Source organism: Lethenteron reissneri, chromosome 15 (genome assembly GCF_015708825.2).
Source record: "Lethenteron reissneri isolate LAM-NWPU_2019-01 chromosome 15, ASM1570882v1, whole genome shotgun sequence".
NCBI lineage: Eukaryota > Metazoa > Chordata > Hyperoartia > Petromyzontiformes > Petromyzontidae > Lethenteron > Lethenteron reissneri.
In genome coordinates, this window is record NC_083793.1 from 10,880,581 (window position 1) to 10,901,792 (window position 21,212).

The 21,212-nt window shown below is 49.0% G+C and overlaps 1 protein-coding gene across 1 annotated transcript; it reads right to left on the reverse strand.

The window, feature by feature from the left end:
• Positions 1-4: 4 nt before the first annotated feature.
• Positions 5-20,772, reverse strand: LOC133342705 (ATP-binding cassette sub-family D member 1-like). The gene is made up of 14 exons (XM_061552037.1): positions 20,474-20,772; positions 17,329-17,533; positions 14,601-14,810; positions 13,930-14,122; positions 13,446-13,637; positions 12,656-12,836; positions 11,864-12,006; positions 11,168-11,345; positions 10,630-10,724; positions 8,294-8,439; positions 7,281-7,426; positions 4,600-4,684; positions 2,470-2,595; positions 5-1,740 (listed from the first exon to the last, which is right to left on the reverse strand). The coding sequence occupies exons 1-14, from the start codon at positions 20,679-20,681 to the stop codon at positions 1,470-1,472; spliced, it is 2,379 nt and encodes a 792-aa protein (XP_061408021.1). The 5' UTR covers positions 20,682-20,772; the 3' UTR covers positions 5-1,469.
• Positions 20,773-21,212: the final 440 nt, after the last annotated feature.

The following is a 21,212-nucleotide window of genomic DNA, read 5'->3' on the forward strand; positions in this document are numbered from 1 at the left end:
TGGGTGAGCGAAGACACAGGTTTATTTGTAAAAATAGGCAGACACACACACACTGCACTGCACTGCTTGATTATTTGTAAAAAGTTAAAACCAACGCGATGGAAGGTGGCCGACTTGGCCATTCCTCCACCGTGGCTAAGGAAGGCGGCCCCCCCATCAGCCTGTATGGGGCACGGCCGTTGGTAAACAACTTCTCTACACCGAACATGTTAGTGCCTTCAGCAGGAATCACTTCGACCTATGACGTTAAATACGAGAGTGCTCTTATGTTGCCGTAAAAGCGTCAGGCCTCTGGCTAATCTCAATGCCTTTTTCACTCGCTAATCGTGAGATTAGTTACTGACAAGTTTCACAGCTGACGCAAACAAACCGACACATTTAAAATTCGTAAATCGAGTAGGTTTTTTCCCCCCTACATCTTAAATAACGAAACACATGTTTTACAGTTAAGATTCAACACCAACAAGAGACTTGAAATGTCTGGATGCCAAACAGTGGCTTCAAAGAATAACTATTAATAACGTCGTATTAATAAATGAACACAGTGCTAACGATTAGGTGTTTTGCGACAGGAGCTGTTGCGTCACTACTTCCTCCGACAACCTCGTGACGAACGGTGGTCGTCGTTGAGCCCTTTCTAGCCGAACGCAAAACAGATTTGGTTCAACAGATTTGACTTAATCTAATTGTGGCTCAAGAAAACGAGATTAAAATGATTATGTTCACAAAGCTAATTTATAACCGGCTAGGCATGTAACAATTCACACCCACAGCTATTTGATGAATTGCCACGATTTGGAGTCACGATTCGATTCAGAGATTTGTTTTGTCTGGTCTGCATTGTTTCTCATGTTTTCTGCCTTATTTCTACAGGTTTTATTTGTGCCATTAGCCTAAACTGCAAATTCCTTAATTCGATTCACATGTGCAATATTCGATTAATGTATCATAAGCCTTAAGGATCGATTTTAACCGAAGAATTAGTGCATCGATACTCGGGTATGACCCACATGCGGTGGTGATGAGTGTTAATGTTCCTTTAATCGTTTAATATAAATAAGTTCACGATACACGAATCGCGTGCATAGGAATGAATATTTTTCAATTTGTGTACGTTCTATGTAACGGGTTCACGTCACCTCTGCAGCCACTGGAGATGCGATCATTCAATGCGAAGTTTTAATTCGATGATGGATTTTCAAAACAAATCGCGACCCTGAATCGGGACATCTTCGTGGGGAAAATTATCACGCTCTTAGTGTTTTAAACGTTCCGTGCAAAACAAGTGCGTTAAAACCCGATTCATACGCTCTCGTGTACAAAGGGTTATTGAAGGGTGACGACCCCCACACTCCGTTCCCAATGGCTCAGTGACCCTACGCGCCCTCTAACCCCTACGCTGACCTCGCCCCAGCTAGACTTGCCGGTTGACAAACTGCATCGCCACCTTCACCGCCACTGCTGCAGCCTCACATGGAGACTGTATCCATGACGACTGTATCCATGACAACGGTATCAGTGGGGACTTCCTCCTCGGCGACGGGTGAGATCTTGAGTACCGAGTCGTCGCCCAGGATGGTGCAGAGCTCGGTGAGGCGGCGCTGCATGGACGGCACGCCGGCCAGCTGCGCCTCGAGACGCTGCTTCTCGTCGCTGAGAGAGACGCGCGCTGCCGAGTCCAGCTGCTCGAACATCCAGCCGCCCTCGCCGTCGAACTGCAGCAGGTGTGTGTGGTACTTCCTGCATGCATGACGCATGCACGCACGTGAGCCAGCGTTAATTTTTGCCGTGTCAAATTGCTGGCGAAAATATTCGTGAAGCGATGGCTGTGCAAATCCCAAGCCTGGTCGTTCATGGTTAGGCTGCCATATCGAGCATTTATTTTCTCAACCTTTCGCCACCCACTACAGTGGCCATATTCAGGAGTTGAAGTGAAGTAATCCCAGCCCATATTAATAAAACAACTAATTTGATGGGGTTTTTTGCATACGCCCGAATGAGTAGTGGATGGCCGAAACCTGGATACTAATCCTGGTTATGTAAAAGAGTTGGTCAGAGAGCAGGGACACAGCTATCCAGTGTGTAAGTGGTGCAAATGCACGATTGCCCATGGGCCCGAGGGACCAGATGCCAGGCTATGAAGGGGTGGGGGGGGTAAATGAACCAGGGGGGGGAGACGCATTTAATATTTTGCACCAGCAGAGCCCATGCCGACCACGCTACCCCACTGCCAGAGACAGGTGATGGGAGAGAAATAGCAAAGGACAGGTCTTAGCCACGTGGCAACGCCACTGCCCGCTTCGATCTTTCGCCGGCAGCGTTTCACATATTCACCAGCCTACTCCTGAAGCTGTCCAATGGCTCATTCACCAACCTCGACAACAGCATAGAAACACTGCTGATAAACTCCCCACACATACGAGAGAGTCTTCACAATAGTTGACAAGGGACAGGAGGGGACAGCCTCACCAGAGAGACGGCCTGTGGGTGATGGAGAGCAGAGAGATGCCACCGTCCTTGGCCGCCTGGAAAATCTTTCCCTCGACATCGATGCTCACGGCGCTCGTGCACTCATCCAGCAGTGCGTACTTGGGCCTGAATGCACGCACAGGCACGTACACATGAACACGCATCCATAAACATACATTGGAGACTTGGAGAATGCTGGGGCATGTGCTGTTCGTGACCACCTGTTTTATGACCGGTACGACACGCAAGGAAGTTGTAAGCAGCACCATGCTCTGCCGCATTTGTCTCCCGAGTGCTCATGTTTACACACCGCGCCAAGTACTTGGCCTAGGGGAGGCCCAGGAGAGACTCAGATACCACTTCCCATTCACAATATACCATGGCCAGGCATTTAACTCAGGGTGCCAACTTTATAGTGCTATGCGTACACACACCGACATGCATGTAGCCAAAGACAAAGTAGAACACTACATACACACAAGCAGGCTGTGGGCACTAGGGGATGGTGCAACAAAATCCATTGTTCTCCGATTGTATTCTTCTCCTATGTCTATGCTGCCTAGCCCAGGGCCAGATTAAGGTTCTTGTATTCCCTAGGCACTTCTGTTTCGTCGGCCTTTAGTGATAACTTTCTAAAGTCGCTACTGCTGCTGCCCCATGTTACTACTACCACCGCTGTCACTCGCTTGTATCACGCGGATTTCGTCCAGCCGCTGCACAGATCTCGTTACCGCTGATATTGCAACGAGCAGCCAACAAATTAAGTGGCAAAAATAAAAAAAATAAACATTTAATTATTTTCTAAAATACATTGTCAAATATACTGCATAGAAAAATAAATTGCCATATTCCCCCAGTTTACATTATATATTATAATTTCAAAAGTGGCAGGGACTAAGGCTATTTGGCTGCTATTTTTATTTTAGGCTCAATTAGAAAAACATTTAATGCCTTAGCCCTTAGAGCTATACTGAAAAGAATTCTAGTATGATTGCATTTTTTCATTTCTTAGTCTCTGTCTTATACTCCTGTTTGGTCTAGCTGTTCAGAGATTTTAATTGGCTTCTTGCTTTGTGTATTTCTTATTTCAAATCATTTACTCATGTAATTTCTTCCATTGAAATTTAGCAATATGCCAATGCATTGGTTGCTGCATATCCAGCAGATCGTGAAAAATCATTCACCGATAAAATCCTGTTGTTCCTGCATTTGTATGCAGAGAAAAAAATGTGCCAGATATGCTCAAAGCCCAAATATCTGACAAGCTGATCAGCAGCTTTCCGAATGTTTACATTGCTCTAAAGATGTATCTTCCCATCGATGGAATGAATTGTGAAGGTGAGCGTTGTTTTTCTTAGCGAAAGCTGATAAAAAATAAAACGGTCTCTGATCAACCAAAAGACAGCAACGCCGCCTCATCTCCCCTTGCAGTGCTCTCTATTGAGGATGAGATTGTACGAAAAATACCTTTTGAAGATCTGAAGATGTTATTGCTAATTTTGCAATTAAAATATCTCTAAAAGCTCATCTCCGGTGTTCATTTCTCTCACCTTATGAAAAAAAATATTCACATTGATACGAATCTGCCTCTTTATATATACAATGTGCCTATGCTTGCATTATAAATATATTTATTCAAGAAGATATCTTGGTTACATTTTCTTATCATACAAACAAAAAAGTAACGTGTTTTTTCGTAGGCCCTAGGCACAGTGCCTACTGTGGTTTTTTTGTACGTTGATAAAAAATGTAACCAAGATATCTTCTTGAATAAATATATTGTTCCTATTGGATAATACGTCCCAACCCACAATGAAGCAGACCTACACCTGACATGGGGAGGCCTTCATCCAGCGGTGGATTCGCAAAGCGCTTTGCATGTACAAGCAAGCACTATGATGACATTACTTTCACTTAATTAAGTGGTAATTAACACCCAATTAAACACCAACACTTCTCCTGAGCCCTCTGGGGGGGGACTCGACGGAGCAATTACAATGTCCAGTGTTAGCGATGGACAAGATTTGTGTCCCTTCGCCCCCCCCCCCACCACTGTGTGACCCAGTGCTCCCCCCCCCCCCCCAAGTGTCCCCTTCATGTCGCCCCCAGTGTCCACGTTGTGTGCCCCACCGATGGTAGAACATTCGAGCCATGCCCATGCGCTGCTTCTCGCCTCCGGACAGCACGTCCTTCCAGTCGCTCTTCGCATCCCAGCCTGTGCCGACACACACAGGTCAGAGTTGTGATGATGTGCGCACACACGCACTCAAGCACAGAGAAAGTGTTCTCATAGTAATGAACACTGGCATTTTCCATGCAGCCTTTTAAACAGACTGTTGGAGAAAATGCTGTTACGTGCGCACACACACAAGTAGCTGTCATGTCACCAAAGCGCTTGTGCCAGGCTAGATATAATTTGATGCCACGTGAAGTGTCAAAGGCTCGCTGACAGTAGGTCACATGAGACTCAGGTGTTATAGGATCACTGACAAAGTTGACTGGCAGATGCACCACCTGTGCCAATTTGCTGCGTTTTAGCCGCAGCAAATTGGCACAGGTGTTGTGAGCATCGCTCCTCTGCATTCCACTGCTGTTCGAGGGCCCAATGCCTCCATCTGCACAGCAGCATCCTTCATGTGCCTCTTTCACAGAGACACTACTGGTACCAGCCATTGGCAAGTGCATTCAGCTCCACATCCTCCTGTACCAAATCAGCCCATCTCTTTTCCTGCCTGTGCCACGTCCATTTAGCCCCCCCTCTTATCTGGCCAAACAGAGTCTGCTTAGGCATGCGATGGGTGGACATGCAGGCTACATGACTCAGCCTTGCCTGCTGGAGGAGCTCACTGATGGGACTATGTCCAGATCTTTAAAGGATCTGTAAGCTCCACACACAATCTAGCCTGGTTAAACCCAGGATGGATCATAGGCAGGTTAGCCTGGATGTTGAAAAACGGCACAGATATTCCTCCAGAGGTGCCCACGTTTCGCAAGCATATAGAAGGAAGGGCATAACTGTGGCCGAGAATACTTGGAGCTTCGTATGGAGCGACAGGCCAGGTTGCTTTCATGCAACGTTTATGCACAATAATATAAGGCCAAGTCCTCACGATACACAGTAACACACACAGGTCACAGTGCTCATGAGATACACACACCCTGAGTTATCATAGTTTAGTTAGAAACATGCAAACACACACATACAAAGTTATCGTAATACAAACACAGATCAGAGTTGTCTATACGAAAGACAAAGATCCCCTGTATAGCCATGCAGATTGTTGGGGAAAGCATGTCTTTAGGTCATAAAAACTTTTCATATTTCACGTGCCCACAGATACAAGTTCTCATTATATACACATATACAAACAAACACACATGTATGAATACTCATTATACAAAGATAGATGCCCCATGTGGCCATTTAAACAGGCTGTTGGAGAAATGGCTGTTAGCGAGCACCTATTAAGGCTGGCATGGCGGACAGAGGGGTGGTGTGGCCAATACCAAGCCTAGCCACCATTGTCTCTCCAATGCTGATAAACAAAGACCCCCCACCCCAGACAGCCTTAACAGACTGCTGGGGTGAGGGCTGGGAGCGAGCACCTATGAAGCACAAGACAAAGATCCCCCGTATAGCATTAACATACTGTAGGGGCAAGTGCTGTTAGCGAACACCTCTGAAGGCTGGCACGATAAAACGAGGGGGTGGGTAGCCAGGACCATGCCCGGACCACCTTTGTCTCCCCAGTGGTGATGATTACACACCACACCAAGGTACTCATCTGAGGCCGAGTCGACCTAGGGAAGGCCCCGGACCAGTTCAAATAATCGTCGCTGGTGTTGGCCGTGAGCTGGAATCGAACCAGATTTATAGCGCAACGCGCTAACCGGTATAACACCGCTCCGCATTTACATACACATACACACTATGAAGCACACACTCACAACACAATACGCACATGCTAAATTTGACTTGCGGACTTGCGCCCCGATAGCCCACGCAGTGACACGTGTCAAAGCACAACAACCTTCAGTGCCACCACTGATAACAACACGAGTTTCGCTGTGAACTTTGTGCAGCTCCAATGCACAATCGCGCAGTTCACTGCCAGTGTCTGGAATTTAGTGAACCTGGCGAGCGGCGCAGTCACACGAGGGGTCATGTGCGCCGCCGCCAACTGTGTCTGTAGAGTAACTGAGCGCGAATTGCAAGCGGAGGGGTCACTCACAGTTCCCGGGATAGGCCACAGTGCAGCAGTTCGAGAGGGGAATGCTAGCCAGCGAGCCAGACAGCAGGAATTGTGGGAACGTATCCGAGTGGTGGGATGTTCGCGTGGTGTAATGGTGAGCGGTTAGCACACTGACTTGTAATACAGAGACCGGTTGGATCTCCCAGCATGCCAGTTTCAACAACGGTGTAAGTTTCCAAAATGTAGCCCCCACGCGCCCCTCGACCCGCCTCTGTCTACCCAGCTGTATAAATGAGTATGCCGCTGTTAGTTGAGTCGCAGGCCGCATGTGGTGGGGTAAAGTGTGGGTGCTCCAACCTCTTCCAAAATGACTAGAATGTGGAACAGTAGACCAAGTAGCCCCTAGAGGTGCTCTCTCATGCTACAAACATTACTCTCAAATGCAAAGTATGTTGGAAAGTGCTGCCGAATACTGTGACGACCAGAGGTCACTGGAAGGGGTCTCAGAGATGGCCCTATGATATCCACTTCTGGGGGTCGCTGTATAACATGAAGGATTGCATTGCTGTGGCGGTGAGAGCTCGGAACGGATTCTTCATCTCGTGGTGTGACGCTCACCGCCCTCGCGGCGTATGACGTGGTTGAGGTTCACGATGTCCATGATGGCCTCGAGCGTGGTGTCCGTGTAGCCCTTGCGCTGCATGTCAGCCGGCTGGTCCGGGTAGATCACCTGGTCGCGCAGCGTGCCGATCGACATGTACGGCCTGCACAGCACACACGCCCACCCAGCACGCGTGCGATCGAGTTTATTCGTGTAACCAGGGGGAAGTTGCAGAGACTGAGATAGGAGCCTCATATGCAAGAGTGACCTGGGTCACCAAAATGACAAAAGCCCAAACAAATAAGAGTACAGCAATGAAACAAATCGAAATCAAAACTGTCTCAAATGAGAGATCGAACATATTGTGCAGAGAGCAATCTTAAAAAAAGACATTCCCTGATGTGTAAGTCTGCTCGGGCAGATTACTTGTAGACTGATGATTGTGCAATCATCGCACTCGCGTGATTGACTTCGCAGTAGACAGCATCGAAGCAAAATCCAACGTTGAACTGTACTTTCGATGCTCCCCCATCTAAGTGCCCTGTAAATTGTATCAACAGTTGAGCACGGACTCAAAACAAAAAAGTGAACACATTTCTATGATTGAGGAAGGCTGTAAAAGCTTGGCTCAAGAGATTGTGGGAGAGAATTTCCACGTGCAGCCGTGCGAGCGAAGAAGCGGAAAGAGAAGTGAGGTGACCTGGTTGAACACCGTGCGGATGTGATGAAAGAGTCAGTCTGGTCGACCAATCCCTCAACATGCGTGGGAGAATCAATGAGAACAAGCGTTTATGTAAATCTAAGCATTTCAATTGAAGCAATTGGGCCTCTATTTAAAGTCTACGAGCCTCTAAGTGAGTATGTGGGTAATGTCAAAGCTCAAGACTTAATTTTGTAATCTGCCTTTGACCGAATGCATTTTCTCTATGAAATAAATATCACTACCATTTCTGTTAAACATCTTGAGATGCGGTCGCACACGTTTTGAATAGTGACGTGTGCGCCAAACCGCATGCAGTGAGCCCCGCACCGCTGTGGGATGTAGAAGAGGTAGTGCGGTGCCGGCTTGTAGAGGCTTCCGTGGTAGACGGGCCAGAGTCCGCTGAGGATGCGGAAAAGGGAGCTCTTGCCGCAGCCGTTGGGACCGGTGATGAGCAGGTGCATGCCCTGCTCCACCTGCTCAAGGGAACAATGGGGGTCATCGCTGGGGTGGGTAATAACTGTAATAACACCACAAGTCGCCTGCTTCACAAACAAGAGTAAGACATTGTGTGTGCCGGCTTCAGGGTCCATTTTTGCAAAATCCAAAAATGACCCGCAAATTACGCAGTTGGGATTATGCACACGGCACCAGCAATCATTGCGCCCTACTGGAAGATGAAGGCCCTAGGTCACTCTTGCAAATAAGACTCATCCTGGGCTCTTGAATTCTCACCGTGTTACGCAAGATAAACTTGAACAGGAGCATGTGGGCCCTATGGAGGACTGGTGTGGCAGCCTAAACCATGGCCGAGCTGACCCACGCCTAACGCGTGATGCACACCAACAAGCCCTACCGAACACATGCGTAACCCACACCAACCACACTAACAAAAAACAAAAGATAAAGATCCCCCGTATAAACTTAACATACTGTTGGGGTAAGTGCTATTAGCGATCACCTATGAAGGCCGGCATGGCACACCAGGGAGTGGGTGGCCAACACCACGCCCGGCCGCCTTTGTCTCCCTAGTGACGATGTTTACACACCGCACCAGGCACTCATTTAAGGCCGAGTCGACCTAGGGGAGATCCAGGACCGGTTCAGATCATCGTCACTGGTGTTGGCTGTAAGCAGGAATTGAACCCGGGTCGCCAGGTTCATAGCGCAGCACGCTAACCGCTACACTACGCGTAACCCACATCAACCACACTAACAGCGCATACATACACACACACACATCCTATCATAGCTCCAAACACCCCAATCCTCTAAAATACATCCCTAATGGACACTAACGCACGCCGACACGCACCTAATACAAGCCTAATGCACCACCAGACATACGAGCACACATCTACAACACAGCATAAGCCAACACACCTCATGTATGCCAACACATCCCTAACCCCAGTACACCCAAAACAGTGCAGGGTAATCCATCCACACACATTCCTACCCTGATCTAACCCCTCATCATTTTCTGTTCGTTCAGTCAAGCTCATTATCAAAGATGGGGCCAAATCAATTAACCTGAACCGCTCCCCTGTCCCCCAACCCATGCCAGTACACTCTAAGATGATCCGCTGTGTGACTCAAATCTGCACAGAGCGTGTTATCTAGGCTACAAACTTTGTCCTTGGGGGAGTAGTGCTGTTCCTGGGTTTGAGCTCCATTCTGCACTATAATGTGGAACCCGGCCAACAGATAAGGGGTCAAGGGTAATAGATAAGCAGTGGCAAAGGGCACCTTCAGAAAAAAGGGCTGGCAGAGTGCACCACCGAGAACCAGGGTTCAAGTCCAGGTTTCAGATGCTCGTGCACAGGTCTTGTGACGTTCTTCGCCAATAAAATAGTGACGAGCAAGATGGCAGTTTCTAACTTGATGGCAACGCATTCTCCCAGTCTGCCATCTGAGTTTGTTCAACCTGCAACCAATGCAAAACTCGAGACCCTGGCATGATCGTCAGTGGCAGAGGTGTCAATGTTCATCCCACGGCTGCCAAATAAAAACATCGCCACTCGACTATATCAACATGTCGATTCTCAAATCATGCTCGAACGTGCTTGATTGTCCACCTGGAAAATCTTTCGTTCAGCAAGGGCTGTTTCCCAGGCCGGTTCAAAATGGCACAGGTAACACCGCTCCTGAACGAAGTTGGCTTCAACCAGTGAACCCGCAAACTATCGCCCACTTTCAAATCTGAGCACGATCTAAAATGTCAGAGCGCCTATGTCTCAAACAGTTCCTTCCCCACGTTGCTCCGAAGGGCAGATTCTCTGGATTCCTATCACATGAAGGAAAACTATCATTATTTGTTGAAAGGTTACCCCCCCCCCAAAACACACCTAGGATGCCCTGGGGCTCGTAGATGCTGCCCTGGCTGCTCCGGATGCCCCTAGGGCTTGTCGTCGTTGCCGTTGTTGGTGCTGGACCCCAGTTCCTTGGTCGCAGGCTACTCTGCGGTGTCGCTCTCTCTCCTCTCTCCTGTGTTTCCCTGCCACCCCCACCACTATCCCTTATCCCATTGAAACCTAATACAGTTATTCATATTCTAGTATCATGAGCCATGAGATGTGGGGTAATTTATGTTCGGCCATATAAATGTAAATTGTTCTTGTGCCAACTGCGTTTGTGACCCCGTGCTCGCGCTCGCATCCACTCACGCGCAGGTTGAGGCTTGCCACGACCACGTCCCCACTGGGGGTGACGATGGGGACATCCTCGCACACGATGCCATGGTCCACGTCCACCACCCGGCCTGCGCAACGCACGTGTAAATACGCACGCACGCACACACGCAGCCAACACACGCGCATGCAAACACGCAAATGTTATCGATAACGGCACAAATAATATTGCTTTTTAAGTTAAACAGAACCCCGTTGTTGAGTAGTAGTGTCCTGCGTTTAACCAGGACATTGAATAAACCATTTTTATTTATGTTTTACAGACATGGTGCTCTCGCAAATAACGTGACAACCCAGCAGCGTTCGTTTAACAGGCCTGACTCGGCTGATATGATCAAAGAGGTTGAAACGAATCCAGAGTTTGTGTGAACAATGCTACACGAGTATATTGGTCTGGAAAGCCAATAGGCCACTAAAACATATTTTACTTCTATGTAGATAACTCAGCTCTCACACCACCCCCCTTCCCCTCCACACGCAGACCCAGGCAGGCGAGCAAGGCAGAGTCACGCACCCCGGATCTCCAGGGGTCCTTCGATGCGCACGCCGTGCTGCATGGTATAGGGGGCCGCCCCCTCCTGCAGCGCCGCCTGACCCTGGGTGCCGCCGCGCCGGTATACGCCCCTCTGCACGTCCTCGAACACGGCGAACAGGGCGTACACACGCGCCGTGTACCCGGCCAGCTCCGTCACCTGCATGCGCCCGAGTGGGAGAGAATCGTGAGACTTGCTACGACTTTTCCGTTGGTTTCTGCACTCGTGTCGGATATCTCTGTGACGTGTTTTCAGGCTGTACTCAACTAGTTTCAACACAATCAATCAACTGGTGTCAGCAGGGACCTGTATAATACCCCCACTAAGGGCCGTATGTACGGATTCCATCAGGAGAAATGATTTCTGTGCCCAGCAGGTAGCTACCACAATTACATGCTGGACAAGCTGCATAACTCAATTAAGTCAGTTGTTTGAAACAATTAAGGTGAAAGGCGAATAACAGTTACTCTTTAAAAGTGCGATTCTTCGCCGAGTGTGATTAGAACGCCGAGTTATTTTTCCAAGAATCTCAGTTTCAGATGATATTTCATGCACCCATTTTTTTCACTTCATTATTTATTTAGTTTCTCTTATCCCCAGCATCATCACGGCTACCCAGTGGTTCTCCCCTCCCCATCCCCCCAAGCCCCTCCTTTGGGCAACAGAGCGGAGTGCACCTCCTTGTAGGACGACATGATCCTCTCGATGGCGTCGGCGGCCGAGCTGAGCAGGTTGCGTGCGGTGGTGAAGGCCTCCGTGCGCTCGCTCACCAGCTCGCCGTTGCTCAGGGCCTGTGCCTTCTGCTTCACCTCATCAGAGTCTGCATGACACACATAACCTCATCAGCCTGCGGACATGGCCAACGGTTTACGGGTGCCACGGTGGCTAGATAGTAAACTATCTCGCCTGGTATACAGGAAGTCGTGGGTGAGATCTCGATCGTGATGCCTGCTGTATATATGAAGTTTGCGTGTCTCTCTCCCCGTGGTCGTGTGGAGTTTTCTCCGGGTCCTCCGGTTTTTCTCTCCAGATTTCACAAAATGCCTTTAGAGTATTTGGCTGATATAAATTTTCACGTGATAAGCCACTTCTTTGAGCTATTATATTATTTGTGACCAGGTCGCTTCTGAAAAAAAGCTGTATAGCTCAGTGGGCCTTACCTGGTAAAATAAAAAGTTTTAGTTTACTACAAATGGCGGACCAATTTACTTAACTCAGGGTGGGGGTAAGGGGGGCAGGGGGGGAAGGGGGGAGGGGGGGGAATGAGGGGCGGTGGGGGCCCAATGCGATGTCACTTATGTCAAGTAGGAATATATTGGTGTATTTTGCAGGGAGGAGCTGAAGCCGAGGGGACAGGACACAAAGTTTAGGTTTAACTGCGTCGAGGTGTGCTGTGCGCTGCAAAAACCTTCCACACATGTGCTAAGAATGTATTGTGTGCGTGCGTGCACTAGTCTGCGTGTGCGTACCGGAGTCTGCGTAACCCTGTGCGGTGATGATAGGCACGGCCACCATCACCAGCCCGCTGGCGCTCCACACGTACTTCATGAGGAACTGCTCCAGCATCACGTACCACAGCCGCTTCTGGTAGATGAGTGCCATCTGCTGCACCAACGACTTGTAGCTGGTCTCTAGCAGGGACAGCTCCACCTGGGGAGGAGCGGGTGATGGGTTTGTGCAGTTGTTCATAAATGAGGCTTAGATCCATAATGCTGGCAGAAAGTCTAACATCTAAATAGCAGGACCAGTCCTCCAATCTCTTAGTTGTTTCCTGATCCAAACTCAGATCAGATTCAAGACCGCCTGTCCCCTTTCACCTCGCTCTACTCCCCTCCAAGCACTCTTGTTCCTCTCCCCTCCTATCTCAATATAATTGATCTGCTATCTGCTCCAGTTGGCGAGGTCCTTCCCCAATTTAACCCATTGACTGTATCAAAGTTAAAGCAATTTGCTGCTGAAATCAGCATTGAGGCAATGCTCATTGACAGTTTACAGCCCTGAGCCAGTGGTGTAAAGTCCACATTTCTATGGCAGGGGTGAATCTCTGCAAAGCACAACCACTGTTGAATTCCCCAAAAAGTGGCATTAAGTTTATAGACTGCGGAGGGACGATAGCCCGAGTCAACCGCCGGCCAAGATGTGAACTCGGAAACCATCCGAATTCGAGTCGCTCGCTACCGCCGAGCTCGCCGGGTAACACCGACTGTGCGTGCGTGTCGGTGAGTGTAAACCGGGATGGAGCACGGGTATGCACGGCACCTTGTGTCCGTCGTAGAAGGCGATCTCCTCGGCGTTGGCGATGAGGCGCGAGTGCATGTGTCGTAGATAACCCTTCCTGTTGGCCTCCTCGGCCACCAGCTTGCCGAAGCGCGGCGAGCACGCCCGGAGAATGCGCGCCGTCACGTACACCACCATGCCGGCCAGCAAGCCTGGCAGGCGCGAGCTGGCTCCCTTGCACACGGACAACAAAGATCCCCCGTGTAGCCTCCGTAGACTGTTTTATGTATGTATGTTGAACCTCTAGCCAACTGCACTTGTTAGGGCATGTGCTGTTGGTGATAGTTATGAAGATGATGTGACCAGCACCACAATCGGCCACCTTTATCTCCCCAGTGCTGATGTTTACACATGACACCAGGTACTACAACACACAAGCGCGCGCGCTCTCGGGGCCCTCTCCGTTCAACAGCTTGGCCCCGTGCGCTCCACCGTTTGGGTGGTTCTGCCCAGCCACCTGCATCACCTTGGACTGCGCGGAGCGGATGAGCGTGTAGGACGTGAGCAGCACGTCCAGGAAGGGCTTTGTGAGGTTGGAGTAGAGGTGAGCCACCGACTGGGCAAACATCATGATGTCCTCCGTCAGGGACTGGTCCGGGTTGGCAAGACGCCCGTCCATGTTGCTCACGCGGTAGTAAGTCTGCTGCTTGAAGTACAGGCTGCATGATAGCACACACACGCACACACACGTGTACATCGCTCGCGTTACTCCTGTACGTAGCTGAATGGGAGACGGCTAACAATTCACCGCCTCTCTCGTGATTCCAAGAATAATGGTCGAGGTAATGATTTGATCCAAGGATATTCCTTTATCACGTTTTAACGATCCTGTATGTGTGGTTTCCGTTTTTCATCTTGTTTTAATCGTTTTTATGTAAAAACAAATCCAAGGATCACGAGAACCAACTAATTACATGTGTATCACATACCGTGAGCGTAAGAATCAAGTATAATTGAAGAATCTGTTCATTATCTGCCGGAATGATGATGGTGATTAAAATGAGACGAGTGGTCGCAGTGGACAGACAGGCTTCTGGTTTCAATAATGGGTGTTCACCGTACCTACAGCATTTCTGTGTGCGAGTACCTATATCGTGCCGTGTGAGACACACCTATGTCCATGCTGTGTGTGTGTACCTATAGGCATGCTGCACCAGGCGGGTGCGGAAGGCCAACGCCAGGTGGCACTCCAGGTAGCGGATGGCGCTGTTGACGAACGTGGCCGGGATGGCGATGAGGAGCCACTGGCTGAGCGCGAGCACAAAGGATCGCGCGTCTGTCCGCACGATCGTTCGGACGATCTTCCCGTCCAGCATCGCCACGTAGATGGACAGAAACGTCCTGGAGGTCGCCGTCGGGTGCAGGTGGAGGGTGTTAATCATCGTCATCATCATTGTCATAACCGTTATCAACACCAGCAGACATAATCTACTCACTGCTGTCGCCATCTCCAATTACTTTGTGATATGACCATCTGTCTAGCTCCTGCACATGAGCTAATTTGATTACTCCATCTCACACATAATCCATCATAATTTATTATTTATACCATGCCTCCCACGCACTACGTATAAAACAGCAAATTAACATATATATACACACTCTACCATCAGTGGCCATGGTCACTCCACTGCTGGATGAAGGCATCCCCAAACAGTCTCTCACGATCCCACAGTGTAAATATTGTATTATGTACGTTGAACTTCTTTCGCACCATACGCAGCCAACTGCTAATCGGAGGAGCGGGGAAAGGACAACAAACTAAACACAAAAGGCAGTTATAAATAAATTAGTTTTCCATGTTCTAAAGAATAGTTCAATGTTCTTCATCATCTGGCACCTGCACACGAGGCGATGTCATCGCTTCAGCTCCACGGTGGACATTCCCTGGGGCGCGTTCTCTCCTTTAGCTGCCACTCTGTCGTTAGTTTCAATCACCGGCCATCGTCCCTTTTCGCCATGACCCGTCCTGCCCAAGCCTATGTGCTGTCTTAATATGTCTCTAACTTGCACGTTTCTCTGATCCATGTGTTCTCCTTTCTGTCTCTCAGTGTAATTCCAAGCTTGTCCTTAATTGTCAGTCGGTCTTATCAAGGCTGTCTAGGGTTAGGGTTATTAATAGACAGCCTTCATGGCTCTTATTTGTTCAATTTGCCACAGTAAACAGACAGTAATTAAAGTTATGCAATACATGAGCCACACTCACGCCACCGTTTATACCCCTCCACCTTATCATGGAAGATGAAGGCCATATTCACCAGAGAAAGCGACTCTGCAAATTAGCTGAAATGCACCCAATCTCATCAGATCTCGGAAGCTAAGCACAGTTGCGCCTGCATGGCTAGGTTGGGTGACCTCTGTGCATAATACAAGTGTCACAGGCTGCTCTGTTCCCGTGTCTATGCTCCCTGCCTTTGCCAACCCACGCTGACTAGCGTGGTGAATTATGGTCAAACATCCTCCCACGATCCACACGGCTTGGAGAGGCCCTCATCCAGCAGTGGATTGACAAAAAAAGGGACTTCAAGTTCACACGTACAAACTGCTCTAGCATTATAAATGATTCTGCAGATTTCTGGTCCCCAGAACTAATCTGCTCGGAGCTCCCTCCATCCCATCGTGAACAGAGGATGTAACATTAAGTAGACCCGCTGACCGCAATGCACTCCCCAGGGTTCAGGGCTCTGTACCATATGGCGGCAATCCTGTAGGAAAAGCTATCCACTGCGGTGTCTTCTTACGAGCGGTAGAGCTACCACGAGAGGACAACTGGACTCCAGCCGGAGCACAGATATAAAGTGGCTACGTAGTCATTCCATTACCTACTGAGTATCTGTTGACCTTTACAATGAAGCTACTCCAACTCTCCGTGATTTTGAGCTTTGCAATATTACTGGAATGGCATCCTTCCGATTGCCATTAACCACACCATACTTCACCCCTCGCACTGCTCAACTTTGGAATTTACTCATTTTGGTTTCGTTTCTCTTGCTCAATTCAAGGAATGCTTTAACTCTTATCTTGTCAAAGGTTCATGGTGCTGTTTGTTGCCGGCCGCTTGATGTTTTGGGTCCTTTGGACCTGTGCTTAAAAACTGATTTACAAAAAATTAAAAGTCGATATTATCTGTCCATAATAATTCATAATAAAGTTTTGGGGTTAGATCGCGTTATTTATAAATGTGTCGTAAACTGAATTATCTGTCCACTTTAGAAATGATGGTTATGGAGCTACAAAGTGACAAAACAGTCACTCTGCCAGCCAAACACTGGTCAGCCGCCATACAGGTGCTGAGGAACTCCCTATGCATTTGCTGAGCACAGGTCCAAATGCACAAAATGTCAAGCGGCTAGCAACAAACTGCACCGTCAAAGTTGCCATAGATAAGAATGTAACACGTTTATTGAATTCAGCAGAGTTATGGACAGAGAAAATACAGAATGGGAGGGAATTCCAGAGAATCCCAAAGTTGAGCAGCACGAGAGAAGAAATAAAAAGAAAAAATCTCTAACTCCTGCAGTGTGGTGACTGAATGAGGTGAATCAGTGGGTGAGTGAGTGGGTGAGTGTTGTTGTGACCTGCAGTATCGTGGATGAATACCGTATGATGGGACGAAACAGTCAGTCTGATAGACCGAGTCCTCATCTTCAGTGCAGGAATCAAGAGCTAAATTTCATGAGAACAGTAACCATGATGGTAGATATTTGTTATTCAGAAGCCTGCTACTTGCAGTGTGTTACTGCAACGGACTTGACCACCTGAATGTGAAAATGTAGTAGTTTCTCTGCATCTACATCAGCCAAACGAAAGAAGAAGACTGCAACGGAGAGCGGTGGAGCGTGCGTGCGTGTGCGCGTGCCTGGAGATCAGCGCGATGGAGTGCAGGCTGAGCAGACCCAACTCGCGACTCAGCAGCCGCGGAAAGAGCACGCGCAGCAGGTGCCTCAGCTGCAGGAAGAACTCGCGGTTGACGGCGGGCGAGCGCTGGCCCATGACCGCCTCGCTCTCGTCTTCCGAGCCGTCGCCCTTTGACCCCGCCGACAGGGCTGACCCAGAGCTCACCGCCCGGCCTACATGCACACGGACGAGAGGTGAAGGAGCGGGCCTTGCAAGCGCTTCTTCGTGCCACTGCTGGAAGAAGGCTTCCACTGGATAGACCTACAGAGAGCCCCACTCAAGTCAACGTCAAAAGAGATTTCCTGCTCAAATGAGGATTGAGGCGGTGCTCATCTCCCGTTTACAGCTTGAAGTCAGTGATGGAAATTCCACATTTCTATGGTGGGGGTGAGGTCTCTCTGTAGAACCCCTTTTGACTTCCCCACGAGATGGTACTCGTTTTATCGACCCTATACGGATGATGGGCTCAGTTAGCTCCCAACCTGGAACTGAGCCGCTCGCTCTACCGCAGAGCCACCTGGCCCAGAGGCCCTCTAGAGAGTATATTAGCCTGTTCTTCCATGCTGGCTAGATTCGTTTGAAGAGGTGGGACTACCCACACTTTATCACACCTCATGCAACTTGCTTGTCAGATGTGGTGTAACCATTTATACTGCTGGGTGGACAGAGATGGGGCGATTTAAGAAACTTCTCAGTTGTATCAACTGCCACACCAGGAGATCGAATCGAATTGGTGACCTGTGTATTGCAAGTCCGGTGCGATCACCATTACATTTCAGCAAACATCCCACGCTAGAGAGTCCTTTTTTAAATCGGCCGAGTCAGGCGACTGGGAGGTTCGCCAGCTGCGACGTGGCAGGGAGCTCTGTGTGTGCCTCTGAAAGGGAATGCATATTGCGTGGCTTTAACAGAACAATGACCGTTCTGTTCACACACAGCTTCGTGCAGTCTCAACTCACGCACCCCCCGAGGATGTCAATCCACGCACGCCCGGTGTCGCCACAAGCCTCGAAGTGCCCCACCAAACACACCTAAAGTGTTACTAAGCACGCCTAGCTTATTACACCACACACATGCGGCAGTATCACCACACACACACCTTGAGTGACACACCATATATGTACTACCATCACACCACGCACATCCACATGCGTCACACCATACACACAGACACAGGTGTATTATCCACACCACACACACCCACTGGCAGGAAACTAATTTCAGCTGGGTCTGTCCCAGTCACTGACTCAGAAAACATGTCCGCACCTGGCACACCACATCCAGTATAACGCTATGGTTTTGGATACTCGTCACGTGCCACCTACTGTGCTTCAGTCTACCCGGAAAATATTTCGTGAGAAATGTATTTCTCCCCACAGGCAGGTGTACCTCCACCACAAATCCACATGTCACACTACACACGTGACGCGTGTGTGTGTGTCACACCACACACACACACACACGCCCCCACAAGTGTACCCCATACTGCAGTGACCACAGTCTCATCTCTCACCCACTGACACCAAGAACCTGGCTGAAACTGCTCCCCTGCTTCACAGCGCTTGCCAAAAATTGTAATGAGACCCACCTCGGCCATGCTGACAGCAGTACCGCCACGGTGGGGGATCGTTAACCCATCCGTACCAGTGTTATATTGCCTACGTAATGGATATCCAGTAAAATACACGTATGGAAATCTGTAAACAAGCGCTTAAGGAACAGGGTCGGTGGATCATACAGAGATATGTGACACTACCGCCACACTCGCTGGGTTGTGAGGCAATGGGAAGTACAGCAAGTGGGGTTCACAGAACAATCTGCAGCTGATCTTAGACGCGTAATCATCTGTAACGCGTGACAGATTCACCCCGGCTTCCTCCCAACACATGCTAAACAATTTAAGAGTACTCCAAAGAAAAGTTGGCCAAATATCTCAATGAAAATATCTCACTCAGGATTCTCTGGGTGAATAAATGACAGTATAATTGGTCGCATACGATTGTAATTCCTATTATTTGGATATTGTCGTTGTTAGTGGTTTATAACGATAATTGACTTGCCTTTGTCAATCCACTACTGGATGAACAAATGACAGTATCATTGGTAGCAATGATACTGTCATGTTATTCCCATTCAGTTGTATCTTGTCGTTAATGGTTTATAACGAAAACAATTGACTTGACTTTTCTCAATCCACTGCTGGATGAAGCAATTACAGTATCATTATTAGCATACCATTGTTATTCCTATTATTTATATATTGTCATTGTTAGTGCTTTATAACGAAAACAATTGACTTGACTTTGTCAATCCACTGCTGAATGAATAAATGACAGTATCGTTGGTAACATACTATTGTTATTACTATTATTTATCTATTGTCATTGTTAGTGCTTTATAACGAAAACAATTGACTTGACTTTTCTCAATCCACTACTGGATGAATAAATGACAATATCGTTGGTAACATACCATTGTTATTCCTATTATTTATATATTTTCATTGTTAATGGTTTATAACTTAAACAATTAACTTGACTTTATCAATCCCCTTCCTACGGACATCAAAGGCAAGTCGCTCGCTTCGTTGTTTAAATAACAAGGTTATTATATTTATGTATGGTGGTGGTGGTGGTGGTATATTTAACGTTATTATCGTCGAGGTATATTGCTGTCCGAGTTAGTATTGTAGATGCCGTCCGTGTAGATTGTTATTGTTCAACAGGAACACGCGTGAACATACGCAGCTTAAATGCATCATTCTGACTGCGGCTCGGAACCAGTTCGCGTTACGAGAGGCAACGACGACATCGATGGCAAGAATCGATCATCATCGACGAGTGACAACCCAAGGGGAACAGAGCGCGTCCGAGAAGATCACGAACACCCAGGAGATGGAGCGATTATTAAGTCGTCTCCTGCGTAGGTTCCTGGGCGGATTATCATCACATGGCAGCGATCGTTAGAGCCGGTCACGGCATCCAGCCGTGGACCAGCTGATGATGATGATGATTATAAATAGAGCCGACATTCAGGGGATCACCAAGGAACCCGCTCCGTCTGCCCCACCACGGGCGCTGAACCGGCTCAGGCGACATCCATCATCCGCTCACCTTCATCGTCATCCGTGCCCACGTCTCCTTCCTTGCGGCGTCTCTCTCCATGCTTGTGCCTGTCCTTGTCGCCGCCTCTGCGGCCCCTGAGCACGGCGCGGACGGTCGGGTAGAGGAGGAGGAGGCCGGCGGCTCCGGCCACAACGCCGGCCCGCCCGGCCGTGCCCGCCCGCTCCCAGCGATGTACGGCCCGCAGCATTCCCGACATCACCCGCCTCTGTCCTCACAGCATCACAGCCAAAGACACCGCCCGGCGGACAGGAGGAGGAGGAGGTTGTGGTGGTGACTGGTGGTGAAAGAGGAGGAGGAGACGTGAGACACCCCCCACCCCCTCCTCCTCCACCCCCTCCTCCTCCACCCCCTCCTCCTCCTCGTGTCATAAGGTCACGGACACGTGAAGCCGCGCCTCCATCTTGCGTAGGGAACGTAGCCCGTGGTTAGTGGTGGTGTTGGTGGGGAGCGGTGATGGTGATGTTGGTGGTGGTGGTGATGTTGGTGGTGGTGTTGGTGGGGAGCGGTGGTGGTGTTGGTGGTGGTGGTGATGGTGGTGGTGATGGTGGTGATGTTGGTGGTGATGTTGGTGGTGATGTTGGTGGTGGTGGTGTTGGTGGTGGTGATGTTGATGGTTGGTGGTTGTGTTAGTGATGGTGATGATGGTGGTGTTGGTGGTGATGTTGGTAGTGGTGGTGTTGGTGGTGATGTTGGTGGTGGTGATGTTGGTGGTGGTGGTGATGTTGAT